The sequence below is a fragment of the Centrocercus urophasianus genome, unplaced genomic scaffold (genome assembly GCF_019232065.1).
Source record: "Centrocercus urophasianus isolate 14NV4802_14NV808 unplaced genomic scaffold, USGS_Curo_1.0 seq_12, whole genome shotgun sequence".
NCBI classification, from domain to species: Eukaryota; Metazoa; Chordata; class Aves; order Galliformes; family Phasianidae; genus Centrocercus; species Centrocercus urophasianus.
This window is the reverse complement of record NW_024884364.1, coordinates 28,529,569-28,552,848: the sequence shown is the minus strand read 5'-3', so window position 1 is coordinate 28,552,848 and position 23,280 is coordinate 28,529,569. Positions and strand designations below refer to the sequence as shown.

At 41.0% G+C, this 23,280-nt stretch overlaps 2 protein-coding genes across 3 annotated transcripts; one reads left to right on the top strand and one right to left on the bottom strand.

Annotated features, from left to right (window-relative positions):
- Positions 1-2,123: 2,123 nt before the first annotated feature.
- Positions 2,124-16,173, bottom strand: LOC122155591 (melanocortin 2 receptor accessory protein). 2 transcript variants are annotated; one of them, XM_042809581.1, is made up of 3 exons: positions 15,948-16,173; positions 11,394-11,493; positions 2,124-3,792 (listed from the first exon to the last, which is right to left on the bottom strand). In XM_042809581.1, the coding sequence occupies exons 1-3, from the start codon at positions 16,051-16,053 to the stop codon at positions 3,636-3,638; spliced, it is 363 nt and encodes a 120-aa protein (XP_042665515.1). In that variant the 5' UTR covers positions 16,054-16,173; the 3' UTR covers positions 2,124-3,635. The 2 variants fall into 2 exon arrangements, 1 of the variants encoding a protein (XP_042665515.1); XR_006167274.1 differs by lacking the exons at positions 11,394-11,493; positions 15,948-16,173 and adding an exon at positions 5,157-11,378 and having other exon boundaries at positions 3,705-3,792.
- A 1,357-nt stretch (positions 16,174-17,530) lies between these two features.
- Positions 17,531-22,228, top strand: MIS18A (MIS18 kinetochore protein A). The gene is made up of 5 exons (XM_042810063.1): positions 17,531-17,810; positions 17,884-17,950; positions 18,086-18,208; positions 19,819-19,912; positions 20,018-22,228. The coding sequence occupies exons 1-5, from the start codon at positions 17,561-17,563 to the stop codon at positions 20,096-20,098; spliced, it is 615 nt and encodes a 204-aa protein (XP_042665997.1). The 5' UTR covers positions 17,531-17,560; the 3' UTR covers positions 20,099-22,228.
- The last annotated feature ends 1,052 nt before the right edge of the window (positions 22,229-23,280 follow it).

Genomic DNA, 23,280 nt, shown 5'->3' with positions numbered 1-23,280 from the left:
GTGGTGTACCATAGACCCTTCCAGGTACTTTCTAAGGGAACAAAACCCAAAGCCTAAATGCCACAACCCCTTTGTTACACTATCTCCCAACAAGTTTTTGGCTATGTGCTTCAGCACTTCCTAATACCTTACATGCTGTGTTTGCTTAAGAGAATGGTGCAACTGTGATACTTGCAGGAGAACTCATTTATTGGAGCTCATCCACGTGGAATGAGTAATTGATTAATTAAGACCTGTTTCTGGAAGTAAGTGCATCAGATGCAAGCAGGTGTGCTCAATTATTTCTGCTTCAACAGTTATTGGCACACCTGGATATTTCCCTCTGTGAATGGAAGTAGTGATTTCTCTATGCAGTTTTGTCATTGCTAAAATAAGAAAAATGGCTGTCATGGTTCTAGCTGGCTTTTGCTGATGAGCTGCAAGGTACTACAGAAGAGGAAAGTAACACGAGGAGACTGCAGCTGCAACTATGCTGATATGCTTTCTTTGCAGTAACACGTATAATGCAGGCTGACTACCTGATGTGAATGCACCTAAGGGTGCATCCTGAAGTAACAGTTTTCTGATGGCCTTAAGCATTCAGAACGGCTTAGTTGTGATTAACGTCTTCCTGGTTTTATTGTTTTGTTGTTTTCTCCAACACTGTTAATACCAAAATATTCAAGGATTGGAGGAGAGGATTGCTCATACACGTTTTCATGTATAAATGTTGTTTCGGAAACAAAAGTAATGCGAACAACCTAACAAGTTAAAGCTACTGACCTGTCATGTAAAAAATAGAGAGGTCATGACTTCTCTGGGGATATTTAAGATCTGCCAGGACACTTTCCTGTGCAATCTACTGTAGGGAACTTGCTTTAGCGAGGCATTGGACTCGATGGTCTCCAGAGGCCCCTTCCAAACCCTACCATTCTGTGATTCTCAGTAAACAGATGCAGCTCTGCATGTGGGAACTTCTAAAAATGGCTCTGTCTCTCACTGATTCTGTGAGCTTCAATATAGTCTAATAATGGAGCAATTAAGAGATTATTATGAAGTTTTTCTGGAAATAATGGTCAAATATCTTTTCAAAAAAGCCCCACGCAGTTGGCTAGCTGTTGAGTGATTTGTGTGTGTGAATTGCTGCCAATGTATTCAGAATGAATGTCAATAAATTAGATGGTGAGTCATTACCTTCAGAAGTTAATCTTGAATGGAATAAATTATGGAAAGGATTCAGAAGTGGAAAACTTGTCCCCTAGATGAGCCTATATTTTAAAACAAGGAGTTTCTACAAATGACATGAGTCATTTGTTTTGCTGTTGTCCTTGTGATGAGAACGAGTGCACGAAACTTAAGGGTGTGTTGCAAGGACACATCTTTTGGGCCCTTCTCCCAAAATGCACAGGAAGTCATCAAGGTCAACAGCCCCCAAAGAATATATTGCTTCCTGAAGTACGGGGTGTACGGTAGGCACCAGCAGGTTTGAGTGCAGGTAGGCTTCTTGAGTTGTGAAGTGGACCTCAGCCCCACGATGGGCTGCTGGTATACAACACGTCTGCCATGTTGGAAGGAAAAGACTTCAAGCAGTGTGAGTGAGGTGGAGTGATGTCACGTTTGAGGAATAATGTTTTTATGGGAGTCGATTATGTCTTTGAACCAACTGCATGAGCTACTTTGGGTTGCGCTTTGTTGGCTGATGGGTGCAACGTTTCAACAGGGCATGGGTGCTGTAGGCTACACAGGTGAAATTCTCACCCCTTTTAAGGCAGCAGGAGCTTTGTTGTCAATGAAAGCCAGTCTGGCCTTTGCCACAAACGTTCATTTATGTCTTCTGAGGGAACTACTTCAGCTCTAGCAAATGGTGAATTTGTCTGAGAGGTGGGGAAGGCTGCTGTGATCATCTGGGTTGGCTGAAGGAAGACTTCAGCTCTCTGATACATCTCTGTCCATGTTCTTTCTTTGGTTCCTGCGGCGTTTCCTCATTTTCTCTGTGTATCCATGACTCAGCAGACTTGAAGCTCCATAGGACTCCAAGCCCAATACCAGCGGTAGTCAATTTGCTCAAAAAGCAAACTTCGGAAGAGTTTATCTCAGAGATTTATGAAAAAGGAGTTTTAAAAAACAATACAACTACAAATACATACTTTGTGGTTTGGTCTGTCTCTTGGGTTTAAGGCTTTGTTAACACAACCCAACATACCCACATCCCCTGTATGCAGCATAGAGCTGCTCTGCTACTGGTTCACTGTAGGAGTCTCTGTTGCCTGCTTGGTGAGGTGGAACTGCTATTTTTTTCCTCAAGTTTCAAATGAATTCTGTGTTGTCCTCAGACAAGCAATTAGTTACACAGTCCTTTTCCTACTCCAACTATCACTGCCTTACTGACTCTGCAATCCTGGTCACACAATTTACTGTAGCTCTAAGGGTTTTTCACCCTCTCTTGGACCTCTGTCTGGTTCTGCCTGGCTTTCATGGCACTCCAGGGCCAAGGAAAGGTGGAGAGAGCTGAAGGGTTGGGAATGCGAGTGGCCCTTCCTGCTCTGCTCAAGCAGAACTAAACTTGTCCTCTCCACCTCATGGAAAAGCTTTTGTGGCCCTCAGAGAGGACTCCAGATTCTGATGGAATATTTTTCAGCCCCAGCTAAAAACAATTTGTGCAGAAATAATTGTTGCTTTTGTAGTTTTGCCAGCATTTTTCTTTGGTATAAAACACGATAAGCACACTTCTTCTAAAGCCTGAGTAACTCACAGATACCTTTTCAAATCTGTCCAGTCTTCGTGTTTCTTCTCCACTTACCATTTCAAAATGAAAGCTAAAGGTGATTGGCCATTTGTGGCAAAACTATTTCTGGGCAGTGGGTAAAGTTAATGAGTTTATTCAGTAAGGCACACTCAATTGAAATATTTAGTGCTGTCAGTAGATTTTTAAAAGCTGTTCTAGCTAAGCAGTGATTTTTAAGTAAACAAAATACTTACTTTTCTTTTGCAAAAAAATAGTATTCTATCCCTGAGGGAATTGCTGAGCTTTAAATCAGTGAAGCAAGTTGTAACCCTCCCAAAAGCAAAGTTTTATTGCTGATGTTATGCTTGCCATTGTTGCTTACTTTTGAGAAGACGACCAAACGGAGATGTCACTAAGATGCTGCTGATGAGATTGTGATCTGAGGACAAAGCTAGAAATAGATATTTCACTGAGGCTCTCACAATATTTTCTAAACAATATGTCTAAACAGTATTGTTTATGCTGCCCAATATATGTGATACTGCTTTCTTTCACAGCAAGAAAACTCAGGGAAAATTGCTTCTGCAGAAATATCCTGAAGAATAAGAGGACTCTGTGTGCTTCAGAGAACACAAAGAGTAACTGGTATATTCTTTCTGCTGGAGGAATACATCTGCTCTCAGCCAAGTGCCTGTTAATGAGAATTATTCAACAGGCAGCAAACATTTTGGATGACATAACTGAGGGAAGAGTTTGAATCTTTACTGAGAGAGAGAGATTTCGCAGGCAGTTCTTCATTTTAGGCATCCAGAATTTGTCAGGTTTGGTCTTGGTTGTTCTTTTCCTGAACTAATTCAGCTGCAGTCTAGCGTACTAATTGTTTCCATAGCCAGGTGGACTGTCCTGCTGATTCTGTTTCACTGGTTTTAACTCAGGCTGACATACTTCCATGAATGCTACTGTCATCTGGAAGGCAGCTGGGTGTTCCAGGAGCAACCAAATCTGGGAATGGACTGCTGAGATTGTCACAGTGAGGCTGCTCGCTGTTGGAACTGCTTTCTTCTACCCGGTTCCTTACGACCACCTGTCTGTAACGTGTGGAAAGGAAAAATGCATTGTTATCAGGGACTACTGTTTGGAGGACAGATAGCAGCAGTTTCATAAACAAGCACGTTTAGAAAGTTTTAAAAAATATAGAAGGTGGTTCTTCCAACACAAATACATTGAGTCCAGCATGAGAGATGCTTCTGGATTTCAGTTTTCTTCATTCACTGTGAGAATTATGTCCTTAGCTGGTGACTACCAACAGCAAAACGGTGAGCTGTGGGCCACACCTGGTGAACACTCTTACTCAAAATAAGACCTTCTGTCCAACCCAATCATGGTTGTCCTTCAGTCCAATCCAAGGCATGATTCTCCACCTGCATTTTTATAAAGAAAACTAGAAACACTGCTATGACTCGTTCTGCAGCAAGGGCAAGGGGATCTGCCATCAGCACTCCTGGGAAAGAAAGGGGACAGGGCTGATGTGTGAATGTGAGCAAGTGTACAAGAGAGACAGTCACTGACGATGGGGACAAGAGCAAGAGGGATGCATGGTATCTGGGAGAGATCCCCTGGCACTGGCATTGGGAATGACTGTCTGAGGAAAGGGTGGGGATCTGAGCATGAAACAGCATGTTGGACAAGGGCAGCAGGAAATGTTCAGTGTACATAACAAAGACCTATGATTCTGCTGGAAAAAAAATAGTTGAGAGGTGGATGGGGTGATGATAGGAGGACAGCTGAGTTCACCCTGCCTCTTCTTCTCTATTCCCTCCTCCCAGAAGCTTCCCAAAATTCACCCATAAAAAAGAAATGACAGATAAGCCCAGGCCTAAAAGCAGCAAATTCCACTGAGTATGGCATAACACAAGATGATAGTCCCAACTATCACTCTATCCTTAGGGCTTTAAAGGTGGGAAAGGAAAATTATATTGGCAAGAAAAATGTGCCCCAAAAGTGTGAAAGAAAAAGGAAACTTTTTGAAAAGTCTTATTAGTGCACTGGTGTCACAGATTCACATGCAAAAAAAAAGGAGGGGTCCTTGACTAAAAGCCACATTTGTATCAGCGGTCAGACGAACGTAACAAAACTTACAATGCAAGATAAAATTAATGGGATGAAAAGGGAAACAATTATTTGGAATAATTTGGAGGAAGGGAAATACCAACTTGTTAACATCAAATTTATAATTAATTAATGAAAAACATCTGTGCCTGACAAAACTAACACAGCAGTAATTCTGCTTAATGGTAATGGAAAAATAAATAAAACAAAATCCCCAAGTCTCAGCAACAGGCCCACCACAGGATGGAGGCAAGCAGACTTGGGGTTTTCCTTGCTATTATGCAGGCATATTCAAGAGATCTTTCTTCTCCATTTGACAGAAACAAGACAAAAATATTCTTACCATAACAGGATGCTTCCTTTCCAGTCCATTAAGTAGCTCAGTATCATCAGCTAGCTATCCAAATTTTTACACCAGTTGGAGAACTTGCATCCCAGAGACCTGCAGTCTGTCTGAGGAGAACTCTGGATGGCTCTTGTTAATCTTTAACCATCCTTGGAACAGTGGGGAAACATGATGAGACTGGAAAGGCTCTAATGTCCCAGTACTCCAAGTGAGTGAACTGGTAAAGCCAGGTCACTAGAAGCCAGTGTAACTGACCTCAGCCCCAGGCAAAGTCATGGAATTAAAACAAAGATAAGATAAAACTGAACAAGTATTTCAAGGGACATCAACAAAAAATAATTCCAGACAGCATGGTTTTATAGAAAGATGGGCACAGTGAAACATCTGATTTCATTTCTTCAGGATAATACAATTTAGAGGAGCCTGCCTCCCTGCTTTCAGTAGGCAGCACTCCCAGATCTCCTCCCACCCATCGGTTGTGGTTTATGTCCCTTGGGAGCAAAGGACTGGACTGGACATTTGGCACTCTCGGAAGAGACAGTGTGGGCTTGGATGATACAGTAGGTCTACTCGAATGCATTGGTCGAAAGTTATTTCACTCTTCTGACTTGACACTTTTAAACGTCTGCCCAATCAGATAGGAAGAGTTTTTGTCATTAAAAACAGTTTAATATTTTGAAAATAAAAATCCCCATGATTTTAGTTTCTAAGAGAAAGGGCAAGTACTAGAAGGGCCTTCAGAAAGCACTGGTGAGCATCTTAATGCCAGTGCAGCCTACTTCCCAGCATCTCAGAAGTGCTCTCTACTGTGCAGCCCACCCAAGAAAGTCTGAGCAGCAGCCACTAGAGGGGGACACATTCTAACCTCACATTCAGCAAACGGTATTTCAGTTTCCCCTACAGTTTTTCAGCGCATGAGATTTCTGGAAGGGCACTGATTACTGGTAGGCGATTTCTCTTCTTGTCTGTGTGGTCACATGTGCACGCAGGGAGTGGATGGTGCTAAACAAAAAAACCTGACTTAGTTTTCACTCAGAGATAAGTTTTCTCTGAGCATTATGAGTACCACTGTACCAAGTGTCACCACAGACCCAGTCATGGGACTCCAATGACGTGAAGCCTGCCAAAAGGTATGGATTAGGTTCCCAGCCATCAACCTTTAGATGACAGGAGTGAGAACAGCTTTCTGTGAAGACCATGTGATTTGAGCTCTGATGGTGGAAGACTTGTTACAAGTTCTGACAGTTCATAGCTAACCATTTTAACAACCAATGAGGAGCTGCCAACATAGGTTCTGTCAATGTAGGAGGTTCTCTTAATGATGAAAGCCTGAAAGACTTGAAACCAGAGGCCTAAGAAAAACAGGGAACAGGAACAGCTACCTGAAAGCATTGCCTGCTTAGTCAGGAAAGTACCTCTCACAATGATCTTCTTACTACAGTAAGTAGTATAGTGCAATAAGCTCCTCTTCCCAAAGACAAGGCATGGCAAAGTAGACTACGACACTTCTTACGGTCATCGGGAAGAATATGAACTAGTGCTTAGACTATCAAATCTGCTACCTTTGTGTACAGGAATAGGCACTTTTTGTTATTGTAGGATATATATATGGTTGATTTGTTGTTCACTAATGAATATTACAATCTTGAAGATTTAAAAAAAAAGACCTCAGTTGTCTACCCTCATGTGAGATCTAGGATATTGCTATCGATCCTGGACTTGTCAAATATCCAAATTAGTTCCCAAGTTCCAGGAATGAAGCAGCTGTTGCAATTATCTGGATGGAGCAGAAAACTGAAAGAGCACATGGACGTTGTACAGACTGTCCACCAAATCAGCAGTTATCTGCCTGTCCGTACAGGAAACCCTCACCTGCAAACCGAGGTGAAAGCTGGCTGCAGAACAAGGGTTTCTAAGCCAAGTCACACATGGCTGTCTGGCAAGAGGGATTCTGAAACTTTGTTACCATGTGTCCCAAAAATATTGGACAAAAGTTGGGTGTAGTTGGGAAAAATGTCTGAACACTGAATAGTGTTTCTTATTGCAAAAAAAATTGTCAGACATCAAAAAAGCCTCATGCTGCCAAGGAGTCCAGAGTCACTTGTTTGAGACTGTGTGGACCTTCCTTTTTCTTTTTTTTCTTTGCTTTTTTCCCCCTCCCTACATTATACTGTCAGATAAGCAAAGTCTGAAGATTTTAGATGTTCACAGCAGTCTGTCAAGCTGTCAGGAATGCACGACCTCCAGTGAAATGCATGGGAAAATGGGATCTCTCTCTGGGAGGCTTGGGAAGGCTGATTCCCTGCCTCGATTCCACTGCATGAAGTGCCAGCCTCCAATGGGAACTGTCTCCAGCCACCAAACCTTGTTTTCTCTATCATTTTGGATGGTAAGAAAGATTGTTGATGCAGATGTTAATACTGGCTCTTGATTACAACACTGTGGTAAATGCCTTGGCATGCTAATGGGTTTGAATTAATTGGTGCCATGCCTCAAACCATTTTTTCTTTCCTTCTGTAGGGCCAGCATAATGGTTACAAAAGAGACTGGGACATGGATTCCTTGCTGAAGCTCTCTTGCATGCATTAACCCTCCCCCCCCTCCTGAATTCTCTCATCTGATTTGGCACCAAATACTTAGTATTGCAGAGTGAGTGTGATGCAATTAGACCACAGCTTTGAGTCCAGGGCCTCTGAGCATCTGAAGATTATGCAGTGGAATAAGTAAATCTAGTTATTTCATAAGTGTCTTTCGGAAGACACTTTGACTTCTCTTCTGTATGGATATGCAGCTGAAAATCAGCAGACTATGGCAGATGTCATAGCCTTGCCAACATAATAGACATAGTGTACACAGTGGTGAAATAGATGCAATCACTGTTGTACAAGAGATATCATCCGTATTATACAAGGCCAAAATGTAATCTCCAGGGACCCCACAAAGATCCAGCTGACCATAAAGGTAGCTGAATTACAGCAGCAGAGGTATGCCTGAAAGTCAGGTGAAGACAAGTGAAAGCAAGGAGATATGCTCTTACGAACAGTCAGACCTGAAAGCACAGTGTTTCACCAAGCAATTGAGCAAGCGGAAACAGAACATACTGTCCTATATGCCCCTGGGTTTGACAGAGAGAGAGATGAGCACAGAAACAGTGAAGGTAAAAGTTCTCCAGCCTTGACCAGTGACGCACATGTACATTTGTTAGGTGAATGCATCACAATGATCATGGAAAAAGAGAAAGGAGAATTCATATAGATACGAGTTGATCTTCATGCAAAGGAAAAGGGAGAGATTATATGAAAAGGAGAAGAAAGGAGAAGATGGTGTAAGCTAATAAGAAGAACAGCAATTCATTGTGTTTTATTGGTGGAGTTAAATGTAATTGGAGCAGGCAGTTAGAAAACAAGTGGAACTCAATCCAAAAGAGCAAGTTTGTGAGGGTGGGGGGGAAGGAGAAGGGGGCTGACTACTCTGTTCAGTCCTAAAAATATTTTCTCACTATGTTTCAAGCCTAGAAAAATGATGAGACACAGGATGATTTAAAACTTACGAACATCTCATCCAATACTGTTTTCCATTAATGACTCTCGGGTTTCCCACAAAACACTGCCAAATTGCCTTGCTCACAGCAGGTCTTTTAACAGCAAAATTGAACATATTGAGGATGAATATGGATATTTTTAAGGCAAGTGTTTCATTAAATAACATAATATAAAGTGATTAAAAAACAAACAACTAACACTTGTTTTAATTTTCCAAATACACTGAGCTATTCATGTATATAGACTTCTGCCAGTTTTTTTTTCCAGGAACAGTAAATTAATGTTACCCTATAATGTTCTGTTCATTTCCATATATTTCTTGTATTATTAGCTTGCCTCTTGCTTTGTGGTTTCTTTGGGCAAGTTGCCTTTTTTATTGTCATTGTTACTTTTTGTGGGAATGCCAGGGGCCTCAGGGTGCAAATAAATTAGGCTATTAGAGCTCCTTTTTTATGCCACGATATTCCCTCTGCTTGTTTGTGACCTAATCTTGAACCTCTCCCTAATGTGCTGAGCTGAATTTTCTCTGTCCTGATCAGATTAGGTGGAACAGTGGGCAAACGCATCCTTGTTTACATAAAACATGTTTGCCAGGAAAAAAAAAAAACCAAACAACAAGAACCTAGTAGCAAACAAAGCAAGCCAAGTGTAGAAAGCTGCAAACAGAAACCTGTCCTTAGACAAAGTTCAAAATGACAAGTAGTGTTAGAACTGTGCTCCCATTCAACCAACATGTAAGTGCTGCACATCAGCAGGCACTGCATCTTCTTCAGGCACATCCACTACAGGTACCTGTGCAGCACCTGCTCTGCTCTTCACTGGGCAGGGTCAATAATTGCTTAGAGGACTGCAAATGTATCTGTTACAATTAGGTATTTATTCAGCCTCTCTTTTCAGGAACAAGAGTTTCAGGTAGGAATATTCTAAAACAGATTAGTTAACCCACCTGTCTGCCACTGAAAGATACTGTCCTGTTTTGTCAAGCCCAGCTGTAAAAACAACCTGGTTAGTGTCATGCTGCTCTAGAATCTCTTTCTGTAGATCTAGATGTCTTTCTGTAGTGCCATATATGCAGAACACTTTTTGAACCTGAAAATGCTGTTATGCTTTAGTGACCTACTCTCTAGCTGAGACCCAACTGTCTTCCTAATGGTGAATAGTTCTCTACTGAAATTTATATTTAGAAAGATGTGAGTAACAGAATCACATCTGAAAGCATTAATTACTAGGAAAATGACATGAGGTTAATTCCAGGAGACTCTGGCCCAGCAGAAAACCCAGCTTTACTATGTTGTATCGTTCCTAAGCTGAGTGGTGTGGTGAATGCTACAGGGTTGTGGTTGGCAGGTGTTTCAAGTCACTTAGTGGGCATGGTGGTCATGGGTTGATGGCTGGACTAAATGATCTTAATGGTCTTTATCAACCTTAACAATTCTTCGATTTTACAGCTACACCTCCAACTGATTAATACTGCCTCTGACTAAGCATATTATAGTTTTACCAAGAGCTTATTATGCTAAAGGACAGCAGTTCAGATATGGGCCACCTTTGAGAAAAAAAGGCACTGTCAGACTATTGGGATTCGCCAAACAAGAAAAGAACAGAAAACAGGAGCAGATCTTCAGGCAGTTATACACATCAGTAGCCTCACAGAGTAAGTTTAAATGGTAAGAGCTTAAAAATATTTAGAGAATAAGCCACTCACATATTTTAGGTGAGAAAGAAGCTTCTGCATAACAGACCCTAGAATGCTAGACCATAGTAGCACAGTAATTTTGGGATGAATACAACTGCATGTTACTAAGATATTAAGTCACTGAGTAAAAAAAGAATTAATCATGACCCATTTAACAGAAATTAATTCAGTAAATTATGTAGTACATCTTAGTTTGAGTAGCATAAGCTTCCACTCATTACATTTTAGTAAAATACTTTGGCATCTGATTGTTATGATGTGGCTCTCCAACTGGACACTAGAGTTCTTAGGATGCAGATAGTTCCGAATAAGCACCTTTGAGCCTCTGTTCCTTGAGAAACGAACTGATTTCAGTTTATTGCTCTTGCTGTATGATGCACTGTACAATTTCTTTCTCTATTTCTTTAAACCTCCTTTTAAAGAGTCCATTCTAACACAAGTACAACATTTTTTGAATGGTCTAAGCAATGCCACACATACTATTACCTTTGTGATCTCACTAGTAAGTTTCTTTTAACTTGATCGAGCCTTGCAGAACTGCTTTGGGGGGCTCATGTTCACCTACTTTATCACCATGATTTCTGATTCCTCCTTAGTTGTGGTTTACATGAGGTACTCACTCACTCTGCATGTACAGACACTCTTACTTTAATAAGATACAACCTTGATAGCTGACATAAGAAAAATATATGTTTTTTTTGCAAACACAATGTGCAGAACAGACTGCTCTGCCTACCCTTGTGCTTTATTATTCCCCAATGCTTTTGGCATTGGCAAATCACAATAGTTATTAATTAATATTTTAGCCCAGGTGATTAATAGAAACAGTGAACAGCAGTTGGTTGAGGGACACTCAAACCACATAAGTAAGCAGCATCATCTCAGTGTGCAATTGCAAATGCTGAATGTAACTTCTGGATCATCTGAAGCAGTGAATAAATGTTTCATGCAGATTATTTTATCACACTTAGCTCTTTTACCTCTCATTCTACTTACTTAACTGGATTTGATCCAGAGCGGGACATGTAGAGCAAAATAAGGAAAAGAAACATCACAAAGGCAGCAAGTCCAACCCAAAAGGCTATGACAATAGAATCTGTGAACACAACACAATAATTCTGTCACTGGCGACATGGCAAATACAAACAAAACAACAACACAGTTTATGATTGGTAAGAAAGGTATGCCATTGAATTAATTGAATTTAACTAAACCCTTGAAAGAGGGGAATCTGCATGCAAATTTGTTAAAAATCTTAATTAATGAAAGAGGGAAAAAAAAAAAAGAAAAAAAAAAAGAAAGATGATCTCATTCCTGATCTGAGTGACCACAGGGCTTTAAGAGCGGAAACAGAGCTCAGGAATTGTTTGGAGGAAAAAGGGAGCTTGTTTTCTATGATGTAAGGTTACAGTGCTGCTGAAATGAGTGCCTCATTTCTGAGCTTGCTGTTAGATGGGATGAATCCACTTCTGCCCCAGCAGCACATTTGGTCACTGTGTCCTAAATATTCCTTCCTGGGATCAGTGCAGTAGTGAACTTCCAGCTAAAGCCTTGAAAATGTTGGGTGTTGGGCAGGGCACAAGTCGAGAAATGCTCTGAACTCATCACTGGTTTCTCACTTAGACTAAGGTGAAAAAGAAGGGTCATTGACTCCAGAGACAAATATTGACCAGGATAAAATAAATCTTCTATCTCAAAGGACAAAAAACATTCATGTTCTTTGAAACAGGCCCAATATATTTGATGAGGTGCTTCTTTGTGAAAAAGTTCAGAACGTGTTGTCATCAGAGTCACAAAGAGATTACGGGGAATTACTCCAGGTCCTTTATGCTTTCAGCTAGAGCTGACCCAGCAGGAGTCTTACCAGAGAGCTGAGCTTTGGCTGGGCTACTGAGAAATGGGAATGTACAAAATGACTACTGGGGCATCAGTTTATTTTATTCTTCCTCTGGTAAAATAAACAAACAAACAAACAAACAAACAAACCCCAAACAAACCTTTTACTGAGCTTTAACTCAAGGGATGGTAAATGAAAATGGATGGGCCAGTATTCCGGCCTACCCTCACAAAAGTTATTATACAAGACAATGACTGGGTGCTACTGCCAGTCTCAACTTCTCAGGGGAGAACTGGAGATATGATGAAAAACTTGATGTTTAAGTGCTCAAAGCCATGTGGAGAGAAGTGAAGAGCACAGATTTATAAAACTCCGTATCAAAGCTATTTTAGTTTCATCTTTAAGAGCCGCTAATACAATTCATGGAATTCGCTGAAGCTTATCAAATTTGTTCCAGATCTCACGGGAACTCACGAGGGATAAACAGAAACTTCCTGACTGTTTTTACGGTCTTGCAATTAGGATTCTTCCTGAACTGGGACAACATATTTTAACAACCCATAGAAATCTCTTTTATTGCTAACTTTTATAGTCACCTTCTATACGCATGTGTGTATGTTTTTGAACAGCGTGTTCATTTGTGGGCCAATTAAGCCCTGTATTATTTTCATACAAAATGGGTAGACGTGCATAATGCTGCTAATAGAAAGCAAGAACATGACGTCATAGCTGGATTTAGATCCATTTTCATGAGACAAGCAAGTTCTCACCATGCTTCGGGAACAGGCCACATGACAGAGGAAAAAGTGCAGAGATTCAGGTCTGTTTTATATTAAATAAAAAAATAAGGCAAGACTGAATTAGGGAGCTATAATCCCATCCCAGGGGTTATGACGAATGTATAGTTCATTAGGGCTGATTCAGCAAGGCACCTGAACAAATGCTCAAGTCCCATTGCAGTCAATCAGCAGAAGTCCCCTGGAACCTCTGAATGTAGCCCTTATTTTAATTCTGGAGATATCATGTATTTTGCCAATTTTGGAATATTTACAGCTCTACAAGCCCCTGTCTAAGGGGAAATTATCACATTTCATCTTCTGCACAAAGGGCAAGAACTTGCTGAATCTGATTTGTTTACATAGTTCCAAGCACATGAAGACAATAATCCCAGCAGTTGCTTTTGAAGGTAAAAGAATGTAAATATTGTGTAAAGACAGGAAAACCTATAAAGTATGTTCATTGCCTTACCAGTCCTTTTATTCAAAGCAAGGAAAAAACTAAGCAGCTGTGGAATTATTTCCCTTGCTATTTTCTTTATAGCTTGTTTTCCCACTGGCATTTGGAGAAGGAAGAATAAAAGTTCTAGTATGACGCAGCGTCCATTCCTTCTAGGCTGCTGACATGGAAAAACATCTATTTTTATAGGAAACCCAAAAAACCCCCAATGACTGGAAAATTTAACTTTCCTGCCCATCAGGAAACCAAACCCAACATTTGATTTGATTTGATTTGAAATTGATACAGCCAATACGGGCTTTTTAAAGACACAAATCATGGAGCAGAATCCCATTTTGGCACACTGCCTAGAGATCTGTTACATAAACAGCTGCCCCAGGGAACACACACTGCCTTAACACTGCCCTGCAGATAGGGAAAATAGTAAATCTCACACCGTACTCTTGCATCTTTCTTTTTCCTCTTTGCCTGGAAGATGGGCAGCTGACATACAGAAGACTGGTTTCCTGCAGATTTGTTTCCCAAAGCTGAGGCTAAGGGGGTTTTCTTGGTGCCTAACAAGGCAGGATCTCTTCCTAAAGCTTTTTTGTCAGTAAATTTCTTCACTCATCATATTATTCCTCCATTATTTAACAGGAATTTGCTACAGGAATTTGCGGGTATTTTATATCGTTGAAGCCTCCACTCCTTTATTATTTGATCAGTGAGTTGAAGTTACCAAAGGCACAGAAGATCTGATGCACATACAAAAAGTATGATCACTTAAGTCACCTCCTTAGAATATAAAGAGACCTGAAAGGTGTTAGACTTCTCTGCTTCTTTAGGGTAAGAGAAGATATAGGGAGAAAAAAAAAATCACTAAGAGATTGGTTGACTCTGTTGTGTGTTGTTTTGTTTGTTTTAAACTGAAATAAGGCTTGAGATCACTCATGAGCACTCAAACAAGGTATGTGGCAATGCTCCCCATGAAACTGTTAGTGAATTTCAGAGGGGAATTTCAACATCTTCTCACAGAAGCATGTAAGGGGTTTTCCCTGGTAGAATTTGCTGGAGATTATTTGCTTTAACTTTCAAATTAAGAGATTTAATAAGTGGTATAAAGCTGTTCACAGCCTGCCTGTTCCCAGCAGCACAAAATATTGCTCTGCAGTATTTTGGAGTGAGATTTTATATACGGAAGGCTATATATGATATTTACAACATCTTCTTTTAGGTGTGTTGCTCTTGGTTACCCAAAGTTGGAGGCAGTAAACCTACGCTCATTAGAGTTGGCAGAAAAGCTCTTCTAGAGGCTGTGCAGAAAAAAACCTCTGCTCTCTTGTCTTACTCTTGCTCTTACAAGAACACGAAGCTCCTTGCACAGTGACCTGAATTAGGTGTCTGAGGAGGGTGGTCTGAATGTTCCTTGCTCTCAAAATATTTTGAGAGTATATCATATTTTTCCTACAGACCAGATCACTGTAATTATGTTGGAGAAAGCTATTTTAGTTCCTGAAACCATACCTGCATAGCTGCAGTTGTCTTCAGTAAACCAGAGACTAATAAAGCCATGGCTGCCCATAGCTGAGGCAGTTCAAACATGCCTGTCTCTTCTCCCTTGACCTTCATCCATCCTTCCAGCTGTATCAGGCTAAGTTAATCCCTCATAACATAACTGTGATTTTACTGTAGTAAAACCAAACTAGTGCAGTTGCATTAGGAAAAAAAAAGTCTTAACAACTTAAGTAACCATAGAAGTACATCTCTGTGTCATTGTGCAAAACCAAGTGTGAAAGGGAATTAACTGCCCATGGCTGAATTTGGATAATGCTGTTTCACATTACAGACTTTGCAAATAATTTCTAAACTCAGCAGACTCGGCTTCCATGGCAATAAAGTATTGTGCTGATAATGTATATTACTACTTCATCTTACAATTCAGTAGCAATAAACCACAAGAGGAAAAATCACAGAATGTATTTTCAGCTTATTGTACTTGGCTAGCAGAATCAAACCTCTTCCTTTACCATGGTTTTAAATATTTATCAGTTGTAACATAAGCTATTTGTCCCAAACTGAAAACATGATAGTCTTACAACAGAACTTTGCTCATTCACACAACTTTTCTGAGAGTAGCAGGCAAATAGCTAACCCTCCTACAAGACAACAAGCCTACAGATCTGCACGTTATTAGGTTTACACTCAGCAATGGCAAAAAGCCTGTCGCTCTAAGTAAAAGTTAGTATCAGCAGTTTTACAGCTTCAAATATTTTAAGATAAATCAAAGAGTTTCATTATTAGCAATAACTGCTATTAGAACATAGTCAAGGAAAGACAGTTTGGCACACAGACACCCATCCATACAAACCCTGCACGCTTAACCCATTATGGTCTCCGTCACGAAGAAAGAAAGATAAGTCAGTAACACAAGCTATGCAACATTTTGCCCGCTCATTTTTCCTGTATTAGATAAACACCTACTACACTACTATACTTACATTTATTAACTTTCAACTTCCTTCCATCTACTGGAATTGGATCTATGTAATCCCAGTAATATTCATAAGACCAGAAGTACTCAGATGAGTTTGTTCTGTTGGCCATGTCAGTAGTGCATTTTAAATCAGCTTCAACCAAATACTTTTTTTCATTGTACTTGAGCGCCCTCAGAAAGAGACTGTGTAACTGATGCCTGTGTAAACCACTCTGGAGTCCTGTAGCTCAAGGACTGCCTTGGTACTAAAATGGGTTGAGCAAAAATGAATATTAATGTCTGACAGATAAGTAGTAGCAGCCTTTAAACGTAACCCTTGCTTCCTGGTGGGCAGTTACATTATTCCACAGCATATCAGAACTGAGATGGATGCCAAGTAAGCTAAGAAAGGGATGGACAGATGCCAGATGTGTCACAAACCCTTCTCTCTGAGAGTCCAGCTGCAATGAAGTGTTCTCTGGAGCTATTGGAAAAAGCCAGGCTGAAGGAAATCTCTTCCTACTGGCATAAAGAAGGGGGCAAGTACCTGACAAAATGCATCATAGACAGAGGATGCAACAAAGCTGATGAAAAGTCTGGAGAATAAATCATAACAGGGAGTGGCTGAGGGAGCTGAGGTCGTTCAGCCTGAAGGTCAGGGGAGATCTCATTGCTCTCTACAACTGCCTGAAAAGAGGCTGTAGCGAGGTGGGAGACAGCCTCTTCTCCCAGGTAACAGTGATGAGAGGAAATGGCCTCAAATTGTGCCATGGGAGATTTCAGGTTGGGTATTAGAAAGAATTTCTTCTGTGAAAGAGTGGTGAGCAGGCTGCCCAGGGAGGTGGTGCAGTCACCGTCCCTGAGGTGTTCAGGAGCCGTGTGGATGTGGCACTGAGGGACGTGGGCAGTGGGCGTGGGGGGGTGGGCTGGTGGTTGGACTGGGGGATCTTAGAGATCTTTTCTAGTCTTCATGATTTCATGGTCTTGCATTTTGCTTTGCTGCTTCCTCGTTCCTTGCACCCCAAAGGCAATGGATGGAAGAGCTGCCTCCCAGCCATGATATAGGCAGAGCCAGCTGAAGGTCTGTGGTGTTGGGCCCTAGCAGCATAGCAAGTGGATACCTGTGTGCGTGCTTAAGCAATGACAGCAGGCCCTCAGCTGGCTTTTGGCTGCATCCCTAAAACCTTCAGAGTGCGTTGTGGCTGGGGAAGCCAGGGCTGCATCCCACGGCTCACAGCGCAAAGACAGGGCTCAGCAAGGCACCGTCCCAACCACGAGTAAAGGTGCTTGGGCACAGCACAAAAAGCACCAGTTTGGTTAAAAACAGCTTTGAAACCATCCGTCGCCAGCTCCTCTTTGCCCCCTAAGCGCTACGGCAATTCAAACCCCTCCTAACGCGCTCCTGTAGGCGTTACGGAAGCAGGGCATTGAGACAAACCAGCGCAGAAACAAAACCCGCCACCTCCTACGTCTACCCTAGGAGCGTAACTACGCTGGGTGCGGAGCCACAAACCCAACCCCACCCCCTGCTACGCTAGCAGCGTATCTACGGCGGGGGCGTGGGCACGCACGGAACCCCGCCCCACGGACGTAACGTATGGAAGCGCTTCCGCTTCCGCCGCGGGCAGTTTGAAGGAAATGGCGGGTTTGCTTTATCCGTTGTCAGGTGGTGCAGTCGGGGTGGATTCGTCTTTGTCGTTGCTAGAGGGGACCATCCCGCGAGATGCGTTGCCGCTGGAGCGGCCGCGGGCGAGCGGGAAGGATGAGGAAGAGGAAAACGACGAGAACCTGCCCATGGTTTTCCTGTGCGGCGGTTGCAAGCGGCCCGTGGGCGATACGCTGAGCTGGGTGGCCAACGACGAGGAGACGGAGTGCATTCTCCTGCGCAGTGAGTGCCGCTCCCACGGCCTGTCCCGCACGGCGGCTGTTGGGGGCCCTTGGTTAACTTTGCCTCTGCACAGGTGCCTCCAGCAACGTCTCGGTGGACAAGGAGCAGAAGCTGTCCAAGAGGCCTGGAGAGTGTGGATGGTGAGCGCTCTTAAGACCACATGAAATATAGATGAAATATATGTGTGTATATATATATATATATTTAATAAGGGTGGGGAGGAGTGGTTTTTCTCTCTTTGTTCCTTGTATTGTTGTTTTTTGTTTTTTCTAAAGCATGATTGAAACGTTTTTCTGCTCTGGCTGCTCAATGACACTTGGCAGTATCTACAGATGCACCCCAAAACATCTCGACTACAAGAGGGATTTGTTTTGTTTCAACGTTGATGCGATTGAAAGGTAAAGACAGAATCTATGTTGCTGCCAGGTTAATCTCACCCTCCAGCACTGTATCAAGGGATGTTGCTGCTAACAGTCTGAGCAAGTTCCCTATAACAGGTAGCTTTGAGTATCTCTGGAGGAGACTCCACAGCCCCTCTGGGCAGTTCATTCTAGTAGTCGGTCACCCTCACAGTAAGAAGCTTTTTCTCATGTTTGTATGGAACATCCTGTTTTCCGGTTTGTGCCTCTTGCCCTCCTGATAGGGCCAGGCTCTTTTCAATGGTGCCCAACTGCTTGACTCCACTCTTTAGGTATTTTCAAGCTTTGATGAGATGGATCCTCTCTCAGAGTTCTCTTCTCCAGGCTGAATAGTCCTAGGTTTCTCGGCATTTTCTCACAAGAGAGATGCTCCAGGCCCTTCATCATCTTTGTGGCCCATACCTGAAACAACAAAATTGTTCTTTCTCATTTTCTCAGAAGAGTATACACGTTTCTGCTTTAGACAACAGAAAATGAGCCTGTGGTGATGGGTCATTACCTGCAGCCTGCTGTCTGTCTACAGTCATAGATAATACCAGAGGTATCTGACTTCAGTCTAGTAGAAGTGCACTTAATAAGCAGAGAACAAAGGAGTTTGCACAGAATTTAGAGGTCTGTATGGGCTGGTATTCCTCTTCCTTATGAAGCAAGTAAAAATAAATCTTAAAACAGTTAAGTAAGAGTACGCATTCAGTTTTATGGACAAAAACTTTCTAGAAAATGGAGGTCTGGCTTATATTGGTTTTTTTTCTGGTTTATTGCACTTGAAACTGGTCTTAAACAGTTCTTCAATGTTTCAGGATGTTGTTAAGTCTCCACGTCAGAGTTCTTTCTCATTTTAAGAAATAAAAAGTTTACTTTAAAAAATTGCTTAAGAGTAATCTTAGAGATTCTGTGGAAGATTTTAAGTATCCAGATTTAAGTATCTTAGCTACTTTTACTTCCATGTGGGCTAGTTTTAGTGTTTCTGCTGTTTTATGAATCATAGAATTGCTCATGTTGGAAAAGACCTTAAAGATTATCAAGTCCTACCATAACCTAACCACCTAACAACCCTCCACTAAATCATGTCCCTGAGCACCACATTCGAACAGTTTTTAGCCTGTTCTGCTGTACCTACATGGGTGTTTTTCTTTCCTACTCTGAACAGTTTTTTCCTCTTTACACAGCTAAGTACTTTGTTTTTTGATGGCAGTAAAAGTCTCTGGAAGGCTATAACAGGGCTGCAAAGTGGCATGGTCTTGGAGTAGTGATGATATCTAACTCTCCCAGCTAGTGCTACACTAATCTCAATGTCTGAATATATTTTTGTTGTATCCCGTAGTACCAGAACATGACTAACTTTTGGAGCTTCAACTATATAAAGCAATGACATCTTGGTTGTTTAGAGCTCAAAGTTGTTTAAGTTCCACCATGCAGCTCATTTGCAAGATTACTAAAAATAGGGTTGTGTTGTTGCTGAAATAGTGCTTTGACTGTGCTAATTAATACACATTAATTGCAATCTTATCAAGAGTGGTGGATGAATCATACAGATGTTCTTTTGCCTTCAGAGTGAAAAGTACATCATCTAAACTGTAGCATATCAGTTACATTCTAGGATCCTCAGAAAAGCAGGCTGTTACTGATGAGGAACCTTTAACTCTTGAAAGTCGAGCTGCCTTGGAAGAAGCACTAAAAAGGGTAATGCTTAATCTTGCATTGTTTCCATGACATCTATACTTGTTCTTTATATTGTACATCTGTTTCTAATCAAGTATCTTTCCCCATTCCCCACTTACTTCACAGGCAAACACCATACTAAATGCTCTGGAGGCAAGACTGGCTACTGTTGAATCAAGAATTGATTCTCTTCACAGTAAAGCTTGAAAGAAAATTCTTTGTGTAAAATAACTGCTGGAGGTTGATGTGTGTGGAACTCTGGAATCTGTGGGAATATTTTAAAAGCTGTGCGAAGATCTGGAAGATGTGGGCGGTTTGTGCTGCAGTAGGACAATGCCAGCTACTGAGTCTTTGTCACAGATGAGGAGTTCCCTTTTTGTCTTAAAAAATTAGCCTGGGAACAAAAAGACTTCTAAAAAATAATGTTTCTGTAGATTTCTTGTTTATATGTAAATATTTAATATCTTTTTTACCTTGGAAAGCAAAGTTGTCCTGTGGTTTAATATATGCTGAACTGAGTTTGTATCTCTTTCCTAAACCAATTAGGGGGAAAACACAAAAACAACAACAACAAAAAAAACCAACACCCCACCCCATGAATTCTGCTGTGGGAGCAAAATATGTCACTTTCTTGTCCCCATGGCTGTTATTTTAGCTGTTTGGACAGAAATGTCACAGTAACTTTTTTTTTTTTTTTTTTTTTTTGCAAGCTCAAGGCTAAAATGAAATGACTGTAAAGAAGGCTTCAAAAGCATCAGCTACAATGGCTTTCTGTGCAATATTGAGAGTCGTGTGTGAGAACCTCAAAGAGGAGAATAAAAAAGGCTAGTAGCAGAACACCTTTTAATCAAAGTTAGGTGCATATGTGAACAAAGAATTCTGTGCTGTTTAGGAAACTTCTGTCAATATGTTGTTAATATGTAGATCTTTCTGTTATGGTTTACTATATGTTTTTTTTTCCAACATTGTGGGGTTTTTTTTCCCAGTAAATCAAAGCAAGCAATAATTGTGTAAGGGAAAAATCTTTTGATTTCTGTTGGAAATGGAATGGAATCTGTATTCCATGGCCCAATGCTATTTAATTGTATTACTACTAATTTTTTTAGCAGTCTCCAGAAACTTGGAATGAATTTTCCCACTACTCTTCCTATTGGTAACTACGATTTCCTCCTGGGAGCTTTCTTATTTTCTGCTGCACCCTTCCCACCTCCTCTTCTCCTTTTCTTTATCTACAGTTTTGTTTTAAAGTAGCATGCAGTTTGGCCTGTTGTGGTTGTCTTGGAGTGTTTCACGTTCAAGCAACTAAAACACTGTTATATGCATGGCTGCGGAGGTATTACGTACTTATTCTGTCTGAATTACAAGTGTGTTGGGGGTGACAGACTGAGTAACCTAACAGTAGTCAACCTTCACATGGTGTCCAAGTAGGCCCTTGTGTTTAATTACATTAAACATACAAGTAACAATTTTAATTCTACCCTAGATTCAGAGAGACAAGTTTATTGGCCTCAAGTAGCAGCTGTAGACATATTCCTCCATTTAAATATTTGAGAGCAGCTAATTGTAGTTCAGAGCTATTCCCTAAACAGTTTCGTCACCTGAGTGTCTTCAGTGATTTTAATTTGTAATACTCTACATAGCTACCATGTGTAGCAGGAGTAAAATGTGTCTGCAAGCAAGCATTAAAAGTAAGAGGTGATTGCTTATCTTATGGTAAGCACCTAAATTTCATAACCATCCATCTTATTTAGCTACTAAGAGAAAAAACACCTGCTGCTGGAGGAATCAGAAAAGTAGAATGCCAGCAGTAGGTCCCTCAAATTGCAGGCAGAAGTGACCACCTAGCCCAGATTAGTTTCTGCCATGAAACATAGGTAACACATTTTTAAAATGTGTTAAATAACAGTAAACTAAGATGAGATACAGTTTTCCATCTTTCATAAACTACCTGCCATTGGCTACACTGTATATTTAGTGTCTTCGAGCACATTGTAGGTGGGAGCTCTAGCACTTCAGCGCATAGACACTTAAAATAGGTCTATGCTCTCAAGAGTTACAAGCTGCCACTTTGCTAAGGTGTGCAATGAACGGGCTAAATTTGGAATAAATTTCATACAAAGAGCTGTGTACATCTGCATGGGGAAATGTGTGTGTTGGGGGTGTATATGAAATAATCTTTATTTTTGCAGTGGAGTTCAATTGGGAATTGTTATCTGGAGTGCTTAATTGGGTGAAGATGATTAGACTGATTGATTGCTTGTTTGTTGAAATATATAAATATCTACTGTGATACGTTTGAATAGTTTTAAATGTTAATAAAAGCTGTTGTTCCCTAAACAACTGAAGTTAGTAATAAAGTTCTAACGTGCCAATATGATAAACAGGCACACAGTCATGTAAAAGGTATTGTTTTTCGCTTAATAAGCAGTCTCCATTACTGCTGGTAGTTCCTTCTCTGCTCAGTTTCAACCTTTGAACGCAGGGTAGTTTAACTCTGGGGGTTCTGCATGCTCCGTGGTCCATTTACTTATCCCAGACACCTTGCACACTGTGCAGTGGGAGGGAATGTACTGCCTTGTTTAGTGATAACTTTTACCCTGTGTGCAGTTAATATTTAGTGCATGTACAGCAGTACTTCATAGCTCTCTATATGCTCTTAAGTGAGGGAAAGTAATACAAAATGCATGTCTTCTGGAGGTTAAAAACTGAGGTTTTAGTTAATACCCCTGATTCGAACTTTGAGACATGTTTTGTAATTTGGAAATAAAAAAAGTAACAAGTAAATCTTTGTTTATGGAGTTCACTAGGAGGGAAGGGATGAGAGTGGGGCAATAGTAAGTGCTTCATGGAATTGTTGATTGAAGAATGCGTATGCTAAAAGATCTTGGTATGTTTAGGAAAGATGAAAGCTAGGAATTAGCTTAGGTGAGACTGAAGTTACTATAAGCTGTGTTTGATGGGACAAATGGGAAACAGAAAGCTGAACTGTATCGTAGGGAATAGGTCTGTCCAGTAAAGTGAGCAGGTCAGAAACAGTCGGAAACACTTTAATAACTGAAACTGTGGGTGTCCAACCTTTTGGCTTGCCTGGACCATATTGAGGGAGGAGGAATTGTCTTGGGACGCATGTAAAATGTATGATATAGTTGATGGATATAAATAACAAAGCTTCTTCTAAAAATATATCAATTTTATTAGAATAGAAAAAAAAAGGGGGGTGGGGGGAACATCCAACATTAAACTAGTGGGATACTTGACCTTGTTTTTGTGAAAATGACGTACCAGTGTCCTCTTTGATGGCAGTGGTTGCAACTCTTAATGAGTGTTCTGGGTCTTTGTCAGAGATTTTTGATCTAATTTTGTTCTTTCCTTGAAAACTGTTGTTCACA